This window comes from Pinus tabuliformis, chromosome 6, assembly GCF_031772625.1.
Source record: "Pinus tabuliformis cultivar Carrire ecotype Pingquan chromosome 6, CPIR1, whole genome shotgun sequence".
Taxonomy (NCBI): Eukaryota; Viridiplantae; Streptophyta; class Pinopsida; order Pinales; family Pinaceae; genus Pinus; species Pinus tabuliformis.
The window spans coordinates 1,585,898,906-1,585,919,918 of NC_142292.1; the positions used below are offsets into that span (position 1 = coordinate 1,585,898,906).

The window sequence follows — 21,013 nt, forward strand, 5'->3', positions numbered from 1 at the left end:
AGCAAGAAGATACAGGCATAGGCATTAGCATACTCCAGACTTGTCTACAAGGCAACATTGGTTCAGGTACAAAGTTATTCAGTTAAAGAATTCTTGTTGGGATAGCAGTAAAGAGTTCATCATTTGTTCGGTTGTAAGGGTTTTGCATCTGAAGTACATTTGCAGTGAGGGTTTCATTGAAAAAATTGTAAGTGGGTCATTATCCCTGGTACGGCAACCCACAGTTGTTTGTCTATTTTATTATCATTTTCAGGGTGGTTGGGTGGTGCAAGGCAGGTGATTGAAATCACCTTCATGTTGTAGCTTGAAAACACTTCAAGGTGGCAGGGTGGCGCTAGGGTAAGTTGAAACTTGCAAGGGTGTTGGAGCATCCTATCAGTGGTCGCTGATAAAACCAAGGCGTTGGAGCGTCCTTCCAGTTGGAGCTGGAAAATTGAACGTTTTTCTAGAGTACTAGGGAGTTGGGGTTTACCTTTTCAATTGGAGCTGAAACATATAATGTACTCATAAAATTATTAGAGAAGTATTCAGCGGTTTTTCTCCCAGAAGGGTTTCCACCTAAAATCTGGTGTCTACTGTCTTTTGATAGTGTATTGTTGATTTATGTTTTGATCTGATGTTGAAGTTAATTAATGCTCTGTAAAAGAAAAAAATAAGTAATTGTAAGCGAAATAATAATTCACCCACCTCTTAGTATTTCCAACAAAAAGGACATTTTCAATCTTTAGTATTACAAGTGCAATCAACAGTAAAAAAATTTAAAATAGGACTCTAACATGTGCTTACTACACATGGAAGCTTCTCATAGAGAAAGAAACCTTACCAAAAAAAAATCTTCTATGTTTTCCCTTTGTACAGTTTCATGTCAATCTGTTACTGGAGTGCGGGAAATGCATACAGCTTTCAGCACAGAATTCAGAAACAACATTTACAGACTTCCAAAACGGGGAAAATGATATATCTGTGGATGTATATGAGAGACGGAAGATCTGTAAATGGATGGTGCTCATGAATGTACTGACAAAAACACTACAATTTATTTTTTTGAACTGCTCTTGCATTATGGTTTTACTATTTTTATTTTTTTTTTAGTTTCTATGTCATGGGCACTTTCTTACACCTAACATAAAAAAGAGCACAAGAACTGTTTTTACACTGTGGAATATATATTGCCCAACATGAATTTGCTAGGTCTAAGACATGTTTCCAAAAACAAATCCATACAGGAAATGTTTCACAAAAGTTTTGCATGAGTTTCCATGCATTTTCTGTATTGGAAATGTTTCTGATAAGAAAACAAGTCCGAATAGGAAACTAAAAGTTTCCATTACACAGATGGCATTCAATAATCTGCAGTGCTGGTATACGGGAAAAAAAAATCACTTTCCCCACACCACCATTCGAATAGCAGTGAGTGATAATATCCCTTGAGAATTCATCAGCATATTAAACTAAACTTTAGGCCTGTACTGTAATGCATGTTAAGACTATGAGATGACATTTTAAAAATGGTGAGAAAGGATTTCAAACTTATATGGTATTCAAGCAATAGAAGAGCACAAGACATGAACAATCACTCGAAATTCCTCCATTGCTTTCTTAGAGCTTTCTAACAAAACTTTTGCTGACATGACTCATACAACCATCAATTGAGCACATCATGCTGAAAATGAGGACCCCAATACTGAAGCTTCTATGTACCAAATATAGATAATACAAAAGAACACTTCATTTGTCAACTGATGTGACTCGTGTAAGTCGCATTTTTTTGGGACCTTTCCTAAACTTTTGACTTCTCTCCCTTTTCTTGGCTTGCTTGTTAAATGATTTCCCAACCAACGAAGGCTGGTCTTTTAGCCCAAAGCTCTTTGCAACATGCCCTAAGTGAAGCTGCTTAACCTGAAATATCTTTTTAAGATCACCTCGGTGGGCTGCATATGCACGTACAAAAGAACAGAATGCATCTTTTGCAAGCTGTTTCATACTTTCCTGCATCAAAAATATTGATCAGGATTCATAGTTATAACGAAATGCATACAACCCAAATTGTGTTCAATCATTCAATGATAACGATCTTTATGGTACCAGGTTTGTAAAGTGCCACTTCTTATGAGTCATATAGATGAATCTGCATACTAAAAATTTATATTAAACATTAGCATTATTAACTCTTAATATATGATTCATGGAAATCCCATATAGATACGTGAAAGCATGTGACTAAATGTGTATGGGCAAAGATTCATCAAGATTCAAAATGCTAGTAAGCAATGGATAAAAAGGACAACGAAAAAATATTCAGACTGTTGAATAACATAGGGAAACATGAGCTGTGTTGAAGTTATAGAAACTGCACTTACACATACAACATCAAATGCTCAAAGCACATACCTTGAAGAAATAGAAGTGCCAAGTGAGAACAAGACCACATTCATAGTTTGTTTGGAGGCCACAAATTCCATGGAAATAATGACTAATTCCTCGATAAAATAATATGGTTAATTGTTTCCTATGCAAATGTTTTGGGGGGCTAAATTGACAAATACCAAAAGGGGTAACTTAAGACACAATGTTGTGAGGCAATTGTGCGGTATCAGTGTTGGAACTAGGAAGATGAGTTTTCTCATATCGGAATAAACAATGCCTTCTTCAACTAGAGAAGCAACAATCTGAATTGTCATGAGCATTGATAAACTAAAACGGTGTTTCTAGGTAGCAACTTGAAGCTAGTTTGAGATGGTACCTTTCTCTAGAAGTGATGGAGATTCTCAACAACTTCCCCTTCCCCGACTTTCACAAATTCTTGAAGAATTTTCTCTAGATCAAAAACACATAGCATCACTTATTTGCTTTCCTCAGCAGAATGTGACATTTTCTCCAAACTGGATGACTTCTAAAAAGGCATGGTGTTTCTCTCTTTGATGGAGGTTTTTCACCTTGTTTTTTTCTTACTGGCACAACATGTTGTTCTAGTTTCCTAGTAACAAACACATATTTTGACAAAATTTGACAAAAAATTTGTCAAAATTGGTCTATATAACAAGTGGAACAAAACTCATATCTTGGTTTCTCTAAATTCCCAAGGGAATTAGAGATCCAACACAGTGTTGGTTGATGTAGCTCAAACAGGGGTTGTAACCTTAGGTGGTGTCAATGAGGCTAGGAAGTTGGAACACGAGCGAAAAATATCTCCAAGCCCAAGTTATTCTTTTGAATGGAAATGCCTTAATTAAATTAATTAATCAGTTTTTAATTATTTTCCTAAGTTTTAACTTAGGGAAATAGATTAATTAATTAGTAATAATTGAGACATGGTCGATTTTCCTTTAGAGACTTCTAGAAAAGTTTCTATGTGATCTTAGCCATCAATTATATCATTTTAGATCTAGATCTTAGCCATTGATTTTTCAACGAGAGATTATAAAGGAAATTGATGGGCAACCTTGGAGATCAATGATCATTGTGATTGGGGTTGACACCAGCAAAAGTTTCAGCAGTAGTTGAAGCAGTGAATATTTTCCGAGGGTTTTCATTCATCGGTATTCTTCCAGTTTTCCGAGATCCAAAGGAGGAATTCTCCCACAATTTTTTTGCAGACAGGGAGGCCAAGTTATTGAGGTCGTGAGGATTCCAGGAGGGTTGTGTTTTCTCTGAGAGAGGTCGAGATTCTTTGTGGAGAACGTATTTGCCAGGAGAAGGGCATACAAATTCCGAAGAGGGTCGTACAAGTTGTCAAAAGAGCCAAAGGGCTGATTCCATCCAGGCCGTGAGCACCAGAAGGTCCAGGAGTTGCATGTGTGAGGTCATGTCAAGTTGCAAAGGGAGGTCGTGAGCCTTCCAAGGGTTAGATCGATTTGTGGAGGTGAAGAAATATTTTGTTAGAGCTTTGCCAAAATTTGGCAAGTAGTATTGTAATATTCATCAATTGCAGAATTTGTTGAAGATTAATAAAACCCTCAAATCTGAAGAATTGGTTTCCCTTCAGGGTTTTTCCAAGGACGTTTTGTCCAAAAATATTTGTGTCCATTTTGTGATTGGTTTTTCTATCAGAGTTTCCAAAGTTTTTCTTTTTGGGTGAATATTGCAATCGTGTTTTTATTCAGTATTTGCAGTGAAATAATTTTCCTCAAAATTAAATACATTGGATAATTACCAGTTGATTGCAATAAGGGATATTTTTTATCAATTTTTCACACACAAGTCATCGTGACATCACAAATAATGATGATGTGGCAACATAAGGCATAATTTGGTCAAACAAAGTACGACACAAATGAAATTAGGCCTGATTATAGCAAACCCAATTAGTAGAATTTGTAAATTCATAAAGATGTTAGAGAACTAGAAAAAGGTGACCAAGTCAAGTCAAGCTAGTCGTTGGTGAAGTCAACTAGTCATTGTGTGGTCTGACTAGTCATTGGAGATTTCATGGACCAAGAAGTTATACTACAAACCAAGAAAGTAGCCATCACAACGTAAATTATTCTCGCCAAGGACTAAGTCAAATTCCTCCAAGAACAAATTAGTGGGCCGTTGAGATACTATTCTTCATGGTTAACCATACCAGGGCATGAGAAAAGGGATTTGTCCACTAAATTGGGAAATTGAAGCCAAGTCGACCACCTAGTGGGCAAATAAAAATTGTAATGAAATATTTTATGAAAAAATTACCAAGTCTCGAACTTGTGGATGACTAGTAGAAATAATTATTTGAGGAGTCCAACTAGTTGTTAGCTAGCCATAAAAAATGTCTTATAAAAGGATAGCCTCCCCCCTTGTAATAGTTGTTGTTGTCATATAAGATTTGTGCCATCAAATAATAAAGAGTTCACTTTTGCAAACCATTGTCTATAATTTCTATATACATTGTGTGGAGTGGTTTTTATCTTCATTTTTTTAATTGATCTCATGTTATTGGGTTTTAATCTAATAAACTTAATAATCATTAAAACTACATAGAAGTTAACAGTTTGTGCCATTGAGGGGCTACATAGTCACTTGGGGGGGACGAACTAAGGGGCAACCCCACTTGCCCTTTTTATTCTGTAAGTGGGTCAATCTAAACGACCAAAACATTTTGCAGGGGAGCTTTGTATCGTGCAAGATTTCATATTAATCTTCACATATGTTCGAGAAACCAGTGATGCCACACTGAAGGAGTCGCTCCTAGCTCGATTCAAACTTTATTAAGGGCATTAAGTCAATAGTGGGGGTGACTTCTCTTTGAGACCAAACCCACTCCCTTGATTTATCAAACTAGATCAATCTAAGAAGGCATTGATTTCACACTCCCGCAAGGATGATGTAAGTTGGGCACATGTATAAACTCAACAACCATTTTTTAACAAAATTTTCAAAATATTTTATTTTAAGCATTAGCTTAGGATTTAATTGCTTGCTGATTTATTCTTTTATTTATCTTATTAGCAAGCATTACCTTAGGGAAATTGAACAAAATTGCTAGATCTAAACAAGGATAGCAATCAGTGGATCACCATATTGGTTGGCTAGTTAACCCATGGGGAGAAAAATTTTCTCCTAAGTATGCCCACTTTTGGTGGGTAACAATGATCTATCTCTATGGGGAGTTTATGGTAACTGTTGATTTGTGGTAGCATCGGATGTGCTCTAGCCATGAAAATTGGGGGAGAGGGTAAGGCACATAAGATCTCCAAGACCCAGAAATGGTTTGGGGACATTCCACCCGGTTTGAGAGATATTAAAATAATTAATATTTTTAATGGGGTTCCTAACTAAACTTAGGAAAATTAAAATATTAATAGGTATTAATATAAAACTGGGTGAGAATGTTCTAAATGACATGGATCAAGCCAAATCTAATCTTAGCCGATGATTAGAGACTTAATCTCGGTCGTTGAAGACTCAACAGGAAAAGTATAAGAGGAGGCTTGAGGGTCATTTGCAGATACACTAAGTTGATCAGTCTGTTCGATTTTCTGGAGCGAGACTTGCTAAGAAAATTCGAGCTAGTTTTCTATTGCAGCAAGGGGTAGTGAGTACATAACAGAGAGGCAGGGATAGCGCCAGAGGGTCAGCGTAGTGACCGCAAAGGCAGCAGGAGCTACGTAGAGGCAGTTGAGGACTGCGCAGAGGCTGAGGGGCCTACATGGGTGATGCAAAGGGCCAGAGAACTGGCGCAGAGGCCCAGGAGGTTGACACAAAGGCTTCAGGAGCTTAGTTGAAGCTAGAAGGGTTGACGCATGGCCAAGAGGAAGTGCCAGAAGGATTTTCGTGGGGTAGACTAGAGCTGAGAGGCTAAATATCTGTCTTTGAGAAGAGGTATTACTGCCATGTAACAATCTCTGTTGGGTGAGCCATTTCAGCACCCTAGTTGTACTCAAGAATCTGCATAATAATAAAACCCTCCAAACCGCTGCACCAATTTTCCCGCATTGGGTTTTTCTGGGGACGATTGTCCAAAAATAACGGTGTCCCTTGTGTGTTTGTCTCAGTATTTTAGTTGTTGATCTGTATATGAGTTAAGGTTGCATTTGTGTTTATTTCAGTATTTATATTTATAAATAACTTGTTATGGAATGAACAAGCAGTAGAAATTAAACCAGATAATGCATTAGGGATTTTTGATGTGTTGGATTCAAAAAATTCAACATGGTATTAGAGCATTGCAGATCACAGGAGGACTGAAGGCACCAGCGATATCGGAAATTTGCAGCAGTAGCAATTGTCCCGAGAGATAGAGTTGCTCCTAAGCAGAAGGCAACAGAGAAGAAGTGACACAGAGGGCCTACGTCATCATTTCAAGCCAAGGAGAGGGCTAGTGCAAAGGCAGAGAGAGGCAGAAGAGGCTCACGAAGAGCCACGTCATCCTACTCAACCATGTAGGATTGACGCAGTTGGCTAGAGGAGCAATTCAGCCTTTGCTAGGATTGCGCAGAGCTGGAAGGCTCAGTTTCTTCAGTTGCCGGGGCCTAGGGAGCTGTGGCCAGATTGTGGTTGGGAAGTTGGTGGGGTGTTGTTTGTGTCGAAGCAGAACAATACCTAATGGGACAAAACCAAGGTAGAGGGAGTTTCTACCTTGATGGATTTCTAGCCAAGAAATCCAAATCTGAGTTACATTTGCAAGGAGGATTGGAGAGGAGCCGTTCGACGTTTGGCCAGAGGATTTCCAGGAGGGAAATCAGGACTTAGAGGGAGATTTCGAGGAGGGAAGTCGAAACTCAGAGGGAGTCCAGAAGAGGAGTGGAAATGGAAGTGAACGGGCTGAGGGATCAAGATAGGTTGGACGAGGCTTCCAACTTTGTCATCTAGAAGGCCAGGATCCTAACAGTCCTAGATCGACATCGCAACAATGACTTTGCCTTGAGACCCATGGCTATCCCAGTCGACCCAGCTGAGAATGAGAAGTATGAGGATGCAATGGCGAGGGCGAAGTGCATGATCCTTGATGGGGTCAAAGATCATGTCGTACCACATATTGTTGAAAAGAACACAACAAAGGAGATGTGGGATACTTTGAAGACATTGTATCAAGGCTCTTCCGTGCAGCGGAAGATGCTATTGGAAAATCAGTTGCAGTCGTATCAGATGCAGAAGGGAGAGCAGATAGATCCGTTCCTCCTCAGATTGCAAGAGATTCGTGACCAACTTACTTTTGTAGGGTCTACACCGGATCCAGAATTCATGGTGAGGATAGCCCTGAATGCAGTCTCCGAGGAGTGGGAGACATTTGTCCAAAGTATTTTGGGCAAGGCTACTCTTCCAGGTTGGGAGGAGATGTGGGCAAATCTTCGCCAAGAAGAGATCAAACGGTTGACCAAGGTGGGGAGTAGTGGCAAGGGAGGTCGAATGAAGAAAGAAGAGGGGATGCAGCTCTAGCATCTGCGGGACAACAGGGGAAGAGGAAGAAGAAGGATATATCCAAGGTGAAGTGCTTCCATTGTGGGGCGTTGGGACATTATACATCCCAGTATCCTAGGAAGAAAAACAAGGGAGTGGTTTTCGACTCCAAGGCAGCGCCAGCTAAGCCAAAGAAAGAAGTCGAGACTGATGACAACTGTGCCATGAGTGCTCATGAACCTCTAGAGAAGAGGCGGGGAGACATCGAGTTGTAGTCAGGAGGACTGCAAACTAGGGGTAGGATCCTTGAGGTGCCCAAACTCTTGGATCATATCCGGCTACAAGAGCCCTTAATTACAGTAGCAAGATGTCAAAGGTTGGGTGGAGCAAAGTGTAGTGGAGCAGCAAGGCGATGCTTGGGTGCAGAAATCTAAGGCAGCGCAGTGGAGGCTGCAGCAGTGCGAGAGGCATAGAGATGTATGCAGCAGCGCAGTGGCAGCAGAGGGAGCACAGGATAGTAGCAGAGGTAGCTTCAATTTCATGAGGCTTCCAAACTGATCGAGATGTCAATGTTTGGGTAGATCAATTACTTACTTCTTGGTAACTGAGTTGCAGTGCAGTAGTTAGCAGTGGCAGTGTTAGGGGCAGCATGGGAAACATATTGAGAGGGAGTTGCAGTACAGATGTAGCAGTGGCAGTGGCAGTGTCATGGGCAGCAATACAGGAAGCAGCAGTGCAGATGATGTGAGGCAACAGGCCAAGCATCAGCACAGGTACTGATGCAGAAGGATCAGTGTGATGTTTCAGTGGTGGAGCATTACTAGAGCACATTCCTCGCTAAGAGGGAGTGTTGATTTGTGGTAGCATCGGATGTGCTCTAGCCATGAAAATTGGTGGAGAGGCTAAGGCACATAAGATCTCCAAGACCCAGAAATGGTTTGGTGAAATTCCACCCAATTGGAGAGATATTAAAATAATTAATATTTTTAATAGGGTTCATAAGTCTAAACTTAGGAAAATTAAAATATTAATGGGTATTAATATAAAACTGGGTGAGAATGTTCTAAATGACATGGATCAAACCAAATCTAATCTTAGCCGTTGATTAGAGACTTAATCTCGTCCGTTGAAGTCTCAACAGGAAAAGTATAAGAGGAGGCTTGAGGGTCAGTTGGAGATATACCAAGTTGATCAGTGAGTTCGATTTTCTGGAGCGGGGCTTGCTAAGAAAATTCGAGCTAGTGGTTTGTTGCAACGAGGGGCAGTGAGTACATAGCAGAGAGGCAGGGATAGTGCCAGAGGGTCAACGCAATGACCGAAGAGGCTGACGCAGAGGCAGCAGGAGCTACGCAGAGGCAGCTAGGGACTGCGCAGAGGTTGAGGGGCCTGCGTGGGTGACGCAGAGTGCCAGAGAGCTGACACAAAGAGCCAGGAGGCTGACGCAGAGGCTTCAAGAGCTTAGCTGAAGCTAGCTAACGCAGGGCTAAGAGGAAGCTCCAGAAGGATTTTCGTGGGGCAGAATAGAGCTGAGAGGCTGAATATATGTCTCTGAGAAGAGGTATTACTGCCGTGTAACAATCTCTATTGGATGAGCCATTTCGGCACCCTAGTTTTACTCAAGAATCTGCATAATAATAAAACCCTCTGAACTGCTGCAACGATCTTCCCGCATTGGGTTTTTCTGGGGACGATTGTCCAAAAATAACAGTGTCCCTTGTGTGTTTGTCTCAGTATTTCAGTTGTTGATCTGTATATGAGTTAAGGTTGCATTTGTGTTTATTTCAATATTTATATTTATAAATAACTTGTTAATGGAGTGAACAAGTAGGAGAAATTAAACCAGATAATGCAGTAGGGATTTCTGATGTGTCAGATTCAGAAATTTCAACACTAACCAACACGAAGTTGTCCCAAAGGAATCCTACGCAAGTGCCTCTAATGTTTACGGCGTACGCATATAAGGGGGACGGATAATCATGCCATCACATAGCTCCATAAAGTGCTTTAGGTAGAAAGGCATTCTGTAGCATAGACGCGTCAAAGGTGAATCCAAGTAACCTAATGTAAAATCTGTGGACATCCTCTCATAGAGCCTGGTTGAGTACCCATCTAGTCGGCAAGGTGGCATGAAGCATCAAAGGAGAATTTGAATGGGGGAAAGTGCTTTGGGGAGATAGTAATCGTATGAAGAAGTTGTTGGTGTTGAGAAATCTAGGGCATTATTATTAGGTGATTTCTCTTCAATTAGTGACTGCTTGTGAATGCTTTTACTTCTTTAGATTACGATCTTCTTTACTTAGATTATTATTGTTCTTCTTCATCAAATAGTTACCAATGCATGAACATAAATAGACAAGAGACACGGATGTAGGCTATCAGCCAGGGCCAAAACCTCTCACTTTTTGAGAGGAAAACCCGCACAAATTCTTCTTATAGAGATTCCAATTGACGAATACCAAGACCAAGACCCTTGACCTAGTAGCTTCTCCAAGATCAAGATACAAGTCCTCTTGATAGTCACTCTTCTTTTGTTTTGACCTTACAATCAACGAGATCTTCATCACTGCGTTTTATACTGAGATCTTCATTGCTCTCTTGACTTCATTGGTTCCTTCACCGAGCCCTTCTCTCTGAGATGGAAACCCAACATAATAGTATCATCAACGATATGTGTTTGCAACGAACTGTTGTATCATTAATATTGTCTTTCTGCACTTGATGTGCCACTGAGACAGGGAGACACCAAGCTTATCTTCTGTCAACTTGTACACTTGACCGAATCCTTTTTACTGAGACAATCTTCTGCATTTCATCTGAACTGTTGATCAAGTAGATCTGAACTAGTCATTGTGCTCATCTTCCCGAAATCAAGAAGGATCTGAATTCCCTTAACTGTGATTTGCCCAAACTGTTCATTGTACCTTCTTGTTGTATTTATCCACCCAAAAACAGAGATTCAAACTTACTTGATGATTGTAATAGAGTTCTGAACTTATCTTCACTGCCACTACCCTTACGAAACCACAGAGAGACTTCTGAATTTCTCACTGTAATTGCCATCCGAAAATCTCAGAGATATTCTCAGATTTCTGTGTCTAAAATGCGAAGAACCTGCACTTATATATATAGTAGTTCGTCCTATAAATAAGCCCACATGTCCATCTGAAGGGGTGTGTCTTTTCATGGAGATCCGACATGAATTCTTCACTGTTTTGAGGCTGACTTCAAGAGCAGAACTAGTGCTTGTCGTTGGAGGGCTTTCTAGACATATTATAGACTCAAATACATTGTTATATCCCCAAGAAGGGTTATTCATATATGACATAGACTCTTTGACTTTTAATGACCAATCCTAACGTGCTCAACAGGAGCCATCTAAAATAAAATCACTTGCTCATGAAACCCATGAAAGAAGGCTTACAAAAATAATTTTATTTTCTTTATTACATCATTTACAAAAGTCACAATTACATGTCATTATGAAGACCGAACCTAGTTACACTTTTCAACAGTGGGACATTGTATTCAGTGCTCCTCGTGTGTTTCGCGACATGGACTAACTAGCTCTCATGGATCCTAACTCTGGCGATTGTAGCGAAGACTAATGCCTGCCAGTTTTGGTGTAAAGACAATTGTGATTCCAACAAGTGGTATCAAAGTGATAGGCCTCGAGTTCGAAACTCACTCATCTCATGCTAGGGGAGAGATTGTTGGACATTGGGTTCAGCGCTCCTTGTGTGTTTCGCCACATGGACTAACCGCCTTCTGTGGATCCTAACTCTGGCGATTGTAGCGGAGACTAATGCCTATGGATTTTGATCTAATGGAAATTGTGATTCCAACAGAAGTTAAGACACCTCTCCGGACCAACCTCGCGCTTGGCATGGGGAAGGATATGAGGCGAGAGCCTCTAAGGACCAAAGTCCAATAGCATACCTCTCTCATCGAATGGCAGTCTCCAAGAGGTTGGACTCTATGAAAGGAAAAAAAAACATAAAGTGACCTCGAGGTGGAAAGGGTGGATGCCAAACTCTGCCTAAAGGATGGGTTGTGAGACCATCCACATACAATGAATGATGCACCTTAGAAGCAAGGCTTGTACTATCTCCAATCTAGTCTGATCTAAGTGCAGCAAACTTAGTCCCTAGATCTCATAGCCAAAAAGAATCATGGGTCTGATAATGAACTTCATGAGATAGAGTTTAGTTGAGATGTTTTGAAACTACCCCTAGAAGTACGTAACAAACAAAGTTCATTTACTCACGGATATTTAGAATATATATATTTATATATACAAAAGTGATATGATATGATCGGTTACAAATGAGAGCCCTGTTTATATATTAGGCAAGTGCCCATTCATGGACAGTGATGTCCTTTTAAGACATGCCCTTTCATAATTAACTACTTATTAATCATTATTTATTATTTATTATTTATATTATTTATACATGGTTACATTCATAACATTGCCTTCCTCTTTAGAAAAGTTGTCTTTGGCTAATTGGTGAAAAGGCTTGATATCATTTTTTGTCTCGTAATGTATTTTCGTCTTTCGCAATTCGAACAGTCATCTTCGATGATACAAGACGGTATGAACTTCTGAGTGTGGTACAGAATTGTCGCATTGTACAATGATCTAACCATCCTAAATCAATCTTCTGTGGAACCTTGCGATTATTAGATACTTGGGATGAACTATTATCATAAGTTTGAATTGTGATGACATTGGCATTCTTTGGAACATAAGTCAGTTGTTTCGGCCCTAAGTGACATGGGTACACTAACTGGTTAATGTACCTACTATTGTGATTAGAATGTCGATAAGGTGTCTGCGTAGTGTTTCATTAATTTTCTTTCAAAGTTTATTTTTTCATGCATTGATTGCATTCTTAATTGCCGAACTTTTGTTAATAAGTACACTTGACATTTCTATCTGTTGACCACTGCCGATCAACTACCCATGCAATCCCCCCCCTTTTTTGCAAAAACGGGTAGCACCTGATCGACGTGACCGTGCCATCCTGCAGTCATCAACAGCTTGATCGATTTATGTTGTAAACCCAGTCTGCATGTATGAATTGTAAATAATCTTAGCAGATATGAGTCGTGTATGTAAATTGCCTAGGTGGACCTAACTTTCTAATGGTAATCTACGTCCCGGAAGGTTTTTCGTCTCACCGATCCATGATCGGCAGAGTTTTCCTTCAGCCTGACCCCAAAGCCGGAATGGATTTTGTCATTCGAATTTTAGGAGAATCCTAGTGTGTTAATCTGCTAGATTATAGTTGTGTCGCAGAACTGGATGATTTATGAGGGTCTATGTCAGATGGGTTTTCCCCTTTGAGATGTAAAATTGTTAAAGTCATGATGTAAAGTGTCTTGAGGGTTAGGAAATGTTCTAATCCCTCTTAAGTCCTAAGTCCTAGGTCCTAGGGAATTTTTTCCAAAGGCTAAGTTCGAGGATCCATTTAAAATGAATTAAAAATTAAAAAATTAAAAATAATAATAAATTAAAATTAAAAAAATAAAATATAAAATTTTTAATAAATCGACAGATGAGATTAAGAGATGTCTTGATTCTCATCAACGGTCGAGATCATTTCATCATGGATCACTCGAACTAGCCGTTGGGATCATTTCCTTTAAATAGGGTGCTAGGGGTCATTTCAGATCATTGGATCTGTGAGTCTTGTGCTGAAGAAGCTCTTGTGTAATCTGTTTCTGGTTAATAAAAGAAGACTTTGGGGTTCAAATCTGGCTGGTGTTACTCTCTGGAAGTGCTGTGAGATGTTTTATTTTCTGCATATTTTATTTTTCAGCCATTAATAATAGCTTATTTTAGAGTATTGTGAGCACAGGTATCTTGTTCACTTGCTAGGGTTTGAGTGGTGTTAGGGTTTCTGAAGTAATGGCAGGTATCTCCATTGCTTTTTGAGATCTAGCATCATTTTTGCTCTCTTTACTGATGGTTGATTTAAGCTGTGCAGAAAACCCTTACTGAAGAAGATTGGTGGGCATTTGGGGAAGTTCTAGGCTGAACCAGCCAACTCCCACAAGCTCTTCCATGCAGAGCCCAGCGAATTTTTACCCTGGGTTAATCATTTAAATTTACTTTTCTGGTTTGCATGAGATATTTTTTCTGAGCTTTTTCACAGCAAATTCGAAGCTTAGAAAATTCTGAAAATATTAATGTTGTTATTGCCAAATCTGGCTTTTTCTAGAGCTGCAAAATATTTTGTGATTTTAAGCTGATTTTGAAGGGTTTTATCTTAAAACTTTGCATATATCTGTCGGGCTTTCGTTTTCTTTTTGGCAGGTTACAGGCCTAAGATAAGATCTGGAGGAAAAATCAAGTTCTGCAGGGTTTTCATTCTGCCGTCCAGGGTTTTGCAAATCTAAAATTTTTTTTTTTTTACATCAATTCCAATCGTTGCAAAATTTTTCTCAGCTCCATCTGAGCTATATTCACCCCACGCACTTCAACGCACCTCTGCAACCTGCACAGCAAAGCCGTTTAAAATTTATTAACCTGCCCATCAGCCTTTTGTTGGTCCCAAATTACACATTCGTTATGGCTCCAAGCTGCAGAGAATAATGCGTTTCTTTTTGGGAAATTCACGTTGTCCAGGTGGAATTTTTCATATTGAAAAATTACATGCTCATTCAGCCATCACCCTTCAGCCTGCAAACCCCACGCCGATCCCTACGTCTCTCTGCACTTGCATTCTTATCGGTTCACCATTAAATTTCTCCCCAGACGCCTCAGACGAAGAAAAGCGCGATTATTCTACTGACCTTCACTGCGTCCAGCGTGCGTTGGGCATTTTTACGTGGGAGTTTTGGGCGTGAAAGAGACAGCGGAACCCTTTTCAGCGCATTTGACATTCGGTCTAGGTAATAACCCGCAGAGGTATGCTGTCTTCGTTCACGGGCCAGGTAACGTCTTTCATAAGCCTGCGTTTTCTTCGATTTTAGCTGCAGTCTCCTCCTGAGACATAGCCGGTGTTCTCAATTCTCTTTTAAAAAAAAAACATGTTAGTCTTCTTTTATTGGCCCAGGCAGTCAAACGTATTTTGATTGGTCTGATTTCTTTTTTTAGGTTTTATCATATATATACATTGTATGCGTTGGTCCATTTGGGATTTAAGTTTTTTTTTTCGTATGTTTTCATTTCTTTAGACTTTAGATCTTGGTTTAGATTCAGATTTAATTTTATATATATTCATAGCTTTAGATTTTTTTTTAGTTTTGATTTCCTTTAGTTATAATTCAAAATCTTATAAAAAAGGGAAATGATAAAAGTTTTGGTCTAGGATAAAAATTTTAATTCTATTAAATTTTATTTTCTTTTAGATTTTAATTTAGCTTTACTTTAGTTTTAAATTTATTTTTAGATTTAGATTTTAGATTTAGATTTTATTTAGTTTTAAGCTTAAAATCTTTTTGTCATATTTAAAAAGGTATAAAAAGTATTGTGGGAAATTTTGCCAGTCTCAGTTTTCCTCGGGAAATCGTCACGTCATATTTTTCACGCTGAGATTTAAATTTATGTGGAATGAATGTTTATCATCCTAGACAAGTTTGCACATGAATGATTATCTTAAGGATTAGTTGCATATGATATCCGGTTAATGTTTCATCACTGCATGGTTGTTTAAAGCATTGATCCTTTTGGAATTTTTTTTGTTGCTAGATATCGTTATTGAGATTTGGTCATTATAAGAACTTGGTGCTTTTAAACTGATATCTTGCGTCGTTCTAGTCGTTTAATGATAAATGATTGCTTTTCATTGCTTGTATTTCTATATCATCTAGCGAGTAATCATTTAAACATAAATCTTGTAAAGCACTGGTCCGCTAAATTAATAAAATCATTTTAGTGCTTCGTGTCTCCCAAACCAACTGACCAACAGTTGGTCTCCTTCACCTCATAGGGTCTACCCCCCTTAGCCGCGGGAGACAGGCTTAAACGGAGAGATCGGGGATCAGAGTGACAGCCCCCGGTCTGAGCGTTGTCGTGTCAATCTGCGCGACAACATTTTTTGGCGCCGTTGCCGGGGATAGAGTTTTTTTTGTCCTTGGTTCTTTCATCTCAAGCTCTTCCTTGCTTTACTTCTTGTTCAGGTGGCGACTCCACTTCATATATTATCTTCAAGAGTGTACACTAGAAGACATCCAAGCAGTCTGTGCAACCCTACTCCTGATCCTGAAAAGGTCCTCAGGGTACGATTACACAAACTCGCTTCTCGTACACTTCTTGTAAACCTTGGACAAGAAGCCCTCTCTGATATTCATTTGTTATTTAAAGGTCAAGCTAGACACAGCATTATGGATATGTATGCCCCTTGTGATTTTTCTAATATTCTAGGATATCCCAACGATATTCCATCTGTTGGGATCGATAAATTGCCTAATTTTCAAGGGAATAATGCGATTAGTGCTAACTCTCATTTGCGAGATTTTAGCATATGGATGGCTAAATACGCAAGATCTGCTGATTTTGATCATGAGGATGTCAGAATGACTCTTTTCATATTAACTCTAGGAGGCGATGCTTATGATTGGTTTGCAGAAAAGCCTCAGAATTCATTTAACTCTTTACAGTCAATCATTAATGCATTTAAAGAAAAATATGGAGATAAGAGAGAAGGAAGACACCTAGTAAAAGCTCTTAGCCTAATAAAAAAGAGAGAGGATGAAAATGTTGAAGAATTTAATAAAAGGTTTAACGGAATTGTTAGAGAATTACCTCAAGACTATAAACATACAGATAAAACTCTCCAAGATTTTTACATCGATGCCTTTAGTCCTGAACCATCTAATGAATTAAGGCGTGCTAAACTTAATGATTATAGAGATTTCCAATCCTTAGCTATAGAACTTGAAAAGGACAAGGCCGCATCTGGAAAGTCTGAGATCCCAGGTTTCGATAGGGCTGCTACGAAACTAAAAGAACCTAAGGGAAAAGCAGCCCAAGAACCTGAAAGTGAGCTTGTTCTAAAATTGCTTCAAAAAATTGAAACTATGGAAATTAATCATAATAAAGAGATAACCACTTTGCAAAATAGGTTGATTCAAATGGAAAGATCGCAAACGCAAAATTTTCAACCTCGAAACAATAATAATAGAAATAACAATTGGCAAAGAAAGGGTCAAACTAGTGAGCAGAGACCTCCTAATCCGCTGACTAATTTGGTTGATAATGCTCCTCCTTATTGTCGGGTTTGTGATGCTCTTCATGAAGAGGCCACTTGTCCCATTGTTAGAAGAATTTTAGATAATGGAATGTTTGGAACAGGCGATCAAATAAATGTAGTAGGCAGCAAGTTTCCTTTGTCTTTGGATGATTGGATAGAGGTTAACGATAGGAGTCGTGATGTTAAGAATCTTTCATCAGCTTTTAGTATAAATAACCTTGAAAACGAAGATGATATTTTGGCTAGGTTATATGGTGAAAAACCCTCTCCTGAGCAAATCTTGGAAATTGCTAGAGATAAGGGTTTGACCTATGAGAGAAAGTATAAAGATCAAAGCGGGAATCAAATACCCCTTCGAACTTTTAACCCTGGTGTAAACTCTGGAATAGATGTCGATTTGGGAAGTTGGTATAACAATGCTAAAATCTGGGTTCCTGTCTCCGAGATTGCTAAAATCCCTTCCCAAAGAGACAAATTACTAAAAGCGATTCAAGGTCCTCAAGTCAATACTTCTCAACAGAAGACTCGGGAAGTTGGCTATCATGATGCTCCCATATATCTGCAAAGCTTAGATGCTGATAACAAAGATCACCAGCCTTTTTTCATCACCTTATTAGTTAATGGGTATAAATTGAATAATTGCATGTTGGATTTTGGTGCATCCGCTTGTGTAATGACTAAAAGGGTCATGGAACAGCTTAACTTAAGAGTTTCTAGACCCTATTATAACATATGCGCCATGGATTCTAAGAAAATCGAAGTACATGGTTTAATCAAAGATTTGCAAGTTCATCTTTCAGTTTACCCAGACATCATGGTTGTCATGGATATTGTTGTTGTGGATGTGCCTGATGCCTGGGGTATGCTGTTATCTAGAAAGTGGGCCTCTGATCTAGGAGGAAGTATTCAAATGAATTGGTCATATGCCATGATTCCTTCTCCTAGTGGTGATGGTTTTGTAAGACTAAATAGAGAGCTCGAAAGAAAATTTCATGTTGAAGATCCTAGGAGACCTCATAACGAAATAATTAAAGAGCAATCTGACATTGGGAACTACGCCATCATGTCTAATTTTATAATTCCTCCCGATGATAAGATTAAGGGTCTCAAGGATAAAGTTTGGTATATGTACTTTGATGGTGCATCATCTAGGGCTGGTAAAGGTGCGGGAATAGTGCTTAAATCTCCCCTTGGTCACATTTTCAAGTTTGCCTATCGATTAGAATTTGAGGCAACCAACAATGTCGCTGAATATGAGGCTATATTGTTGGGTCTTGAATTGGCCAAGTCCTTGAGGGTTAGATTGCTTAGCATTAAAGGAGATTCTGATTTAGTTATCATGCAGCTTAAGAATAAATTCACATGCAGAAATCAAAGATTAAGAAACTACAGAAATGTTGTGTGGGATACTATGGGGAATTTTGATGCCCTTGACCTCGAAGCAATTTCGAGAGAGCAAAATAGTCTGGCAGAGGAACTTGCTATAGCTACTACTACTTTCCACTTGTTGGATGAACTAATTAACGAAAAGATTAAAATGGAGGTAATATTCAGACCATCTGTTCCAGACAACTCAGAGCATTGGCAAGTTTTTAATGACGAAAAACAAGTCATTCGTTTCCTTAATAGTTTAGATGAGTTTGAGGATTTCCGGATAGTTTCTGAGGAGGAGGGAGTTTTAAATCATGAGCATATCATAAATCCTACTCCTAGGAATGTGGTTGCTCTAGAGCAACATTTTGATCGGGATGATGCTACGAAGCTGAAAGAAGAAAACAAGATGGACCCAAGCGAATATCTCGAGATTAATATTGGTACTTCTGAAAACCCGAAAATGGTTAAAATTGGTAAAGGTACTAGTTTGGAGGAAAGAAAGAAGTTAACTAATTTACTTCGCGAATATCGAGATGTTTTAGCTTTTTCTTATGATGAATTAAAGGGCTATAGGGAAGATGTCATGGAGCATACTATCCCCTTAAAGGATGAAAATGCTAAACCCTTTCGTCAGAAACTTAGGCAAATTAATCCTAAGCTAGCCCCCTTGGTCCAGAAAGAACTTGCAAAAATGCTTGCAGCAGGGATCATCGCTCAAACTAGGCATTCGACATGGTGTTCGAATTTGGTGATTGTTAGGAAAAAGAATGGTACAATAAGACTTTGTGTCGATTTTAGAAACCTTAATCTAGCATGCAAAAAAGATAATTACCCTTTGCCAAACATGGAAACTTTGTTGCAAAGAGTAACCGGCTCTGGAATGATGTCGCTGCTAGATGGTTTTTCTGGGTATAATCAAGTTTGGGTTAAGAAGGAAGATCGACATAAAACCACTTTCACAACGCCATGGGGTACTTTTGAATACATTAGAATGCCGTTTGGATTAACAAACGCTGGGGCTACTTTCCAAAGGGCTATGGATTATGCCTTCAAAGGGTTAATCGGGAAAATTATTGAAATTTACCAAGATGATCTTACTGTTTTCTCTAAAGATGGTATCAGTCATATAGATCATCTTAGGCAAGTCTTCAATAGATGTAGAGAATATGGGATTTCTTTGAACCCGGCTAAGTCTGTTTTTGGGGTAACGGAAGGGAAATTATTGGGCCATATTATTTCGAAGGAAGGAATCAAGATTGATCCTGAAAGAATCGAAGCAATCCAAAAGATTCCTCTCCCACATAATCTTAAATCCCTTCAGTCTTTCCTTGGAAAGATAAATTTTATTAGAAGATTCATCCCAAATTACGCAGAAATAGCCAAGCCTATTCAAAATCTTCTGAAAAAAGATGCAAAATTTGTTTGGCAAGAAGACGGCAAAAAGGCTTTCCAAGAAATCAAATCTGCTATCGCAAAAGCTCCTGTCTTAGTGAGTCCTGATTATTCCAAGGATTTCATGATTTTTTCTTTCGCTTCCGAGGATACCATTGCCGGTGTCTTACTTCAAAAGAATAAAGATGGTCACGAGCAGCCTATTGCTTTCATGAGTAGAGCACTTCAAAATTCCGAATTGAAGTACAATACCATGGAAAAGCAGGCCTATGCCCTGGTTAAGTCTCTTAAGCACTTTAAAACTTATGTGGGTTATTCTAAAATCATTGCTTTCGTCCCACATTCTGCTGTTAAGGATATATTAACTCAAACCGATTGCTTAGGGACTCGTGCTAGGTGGGTTACTAAAATACAAGAGTATGATTTGGAAATCAGACCCACCAAGTTGATCAAAGGCCAAGGCTTAGCTCAGATGTTAACTGAAGGTAATGAAAAGACTCTTGGTTTGTTATGTCTTAGCGATCTATCTTCGCCAGAGTTGCAAAGATTAGCGGAGCATGAGTGGTATAAGGACATAGTTTATTACTTGATGAATCTTGCATGTCCTAACCATTTAGTTGCTCATAAGAGAAGGGCTCTTAGACTAAAAGCCACTAAGTATTGCCTTATGAAGGATGGCCTTGGATGGAGAAATCCTGAAGGCTTAGTGCTTAGGTGTGTTGATGACGTTGAGTCCAAGAAATTAATTTCTGAGTTTCATTCAGGATTTTGTGGTGGTCATTATGCTGCTAGAACTACCGCCCACAAAATCCTGAGAGCTGGCTATTATTGGCCTTCGATTTTTTCTGATGTGCACAAGTTTGTTAGAGCGTGTCAAGCCTGTCAACTATTCACTGGGAAACAGAAGCTTGCTGCCCTTCCTCTACAACCTGTCATTGTAGAGGCACCTTTTCAGCATTGGGGTCTGGACTTCATAGGGAAGTTCCATGAAAATTCTAGCAATGGCTACTCATGGATTTTGACTGCTACGGATTATTTTACTAAATGGGTTGAAGCCATTCCTGCTAAGAATGCCACTGAAAAGGTTATTATGGATTTCATTGAAAATAACATCATTACTAGATTTGGTGTCCCTGCTAAGATCACTACCGACAATGCCAAGGCTTTTAGTTCCTTAGAGTTTTCATCTTTTTGTTTCAAGTATGGCATTGTCTTATCTCATTCCTCAA

At 39.1% G+C, this 21,013-nt stretch overlaps 1 protein-coding gene across 5 annotated transcripts in view; it reads right to left on the reverse strand.

The window, feature by feature from the left end:
- Window positions 1-1,564: 1,564 nt before the first annotated feature.
- LOC149264869 (DEAD-box ATP-dependent RNA helicase 17-like) overlaps window positions 1,565-21,013 on the reverse strand; it is a 197,888-nt gene continuing 178,439 nt past the window's right edge. For all 5 annotated transcript variants that reach the window (XM_089428980.1, XM_089428987.1, XM_089428999.1 and 2 more), the window contains exon 10: window positions 1,565-1,989. In XM_089428980.1, coding sequence (XP_089285106.1) covers window positions 1,729-1,989 — 261 coding nt within the window. In that variant the 3' untranslated portion in view covers window positions 1,565-1,728. The remainder of the gene's footprint in view (window positions 1,990-21,013) is intronic.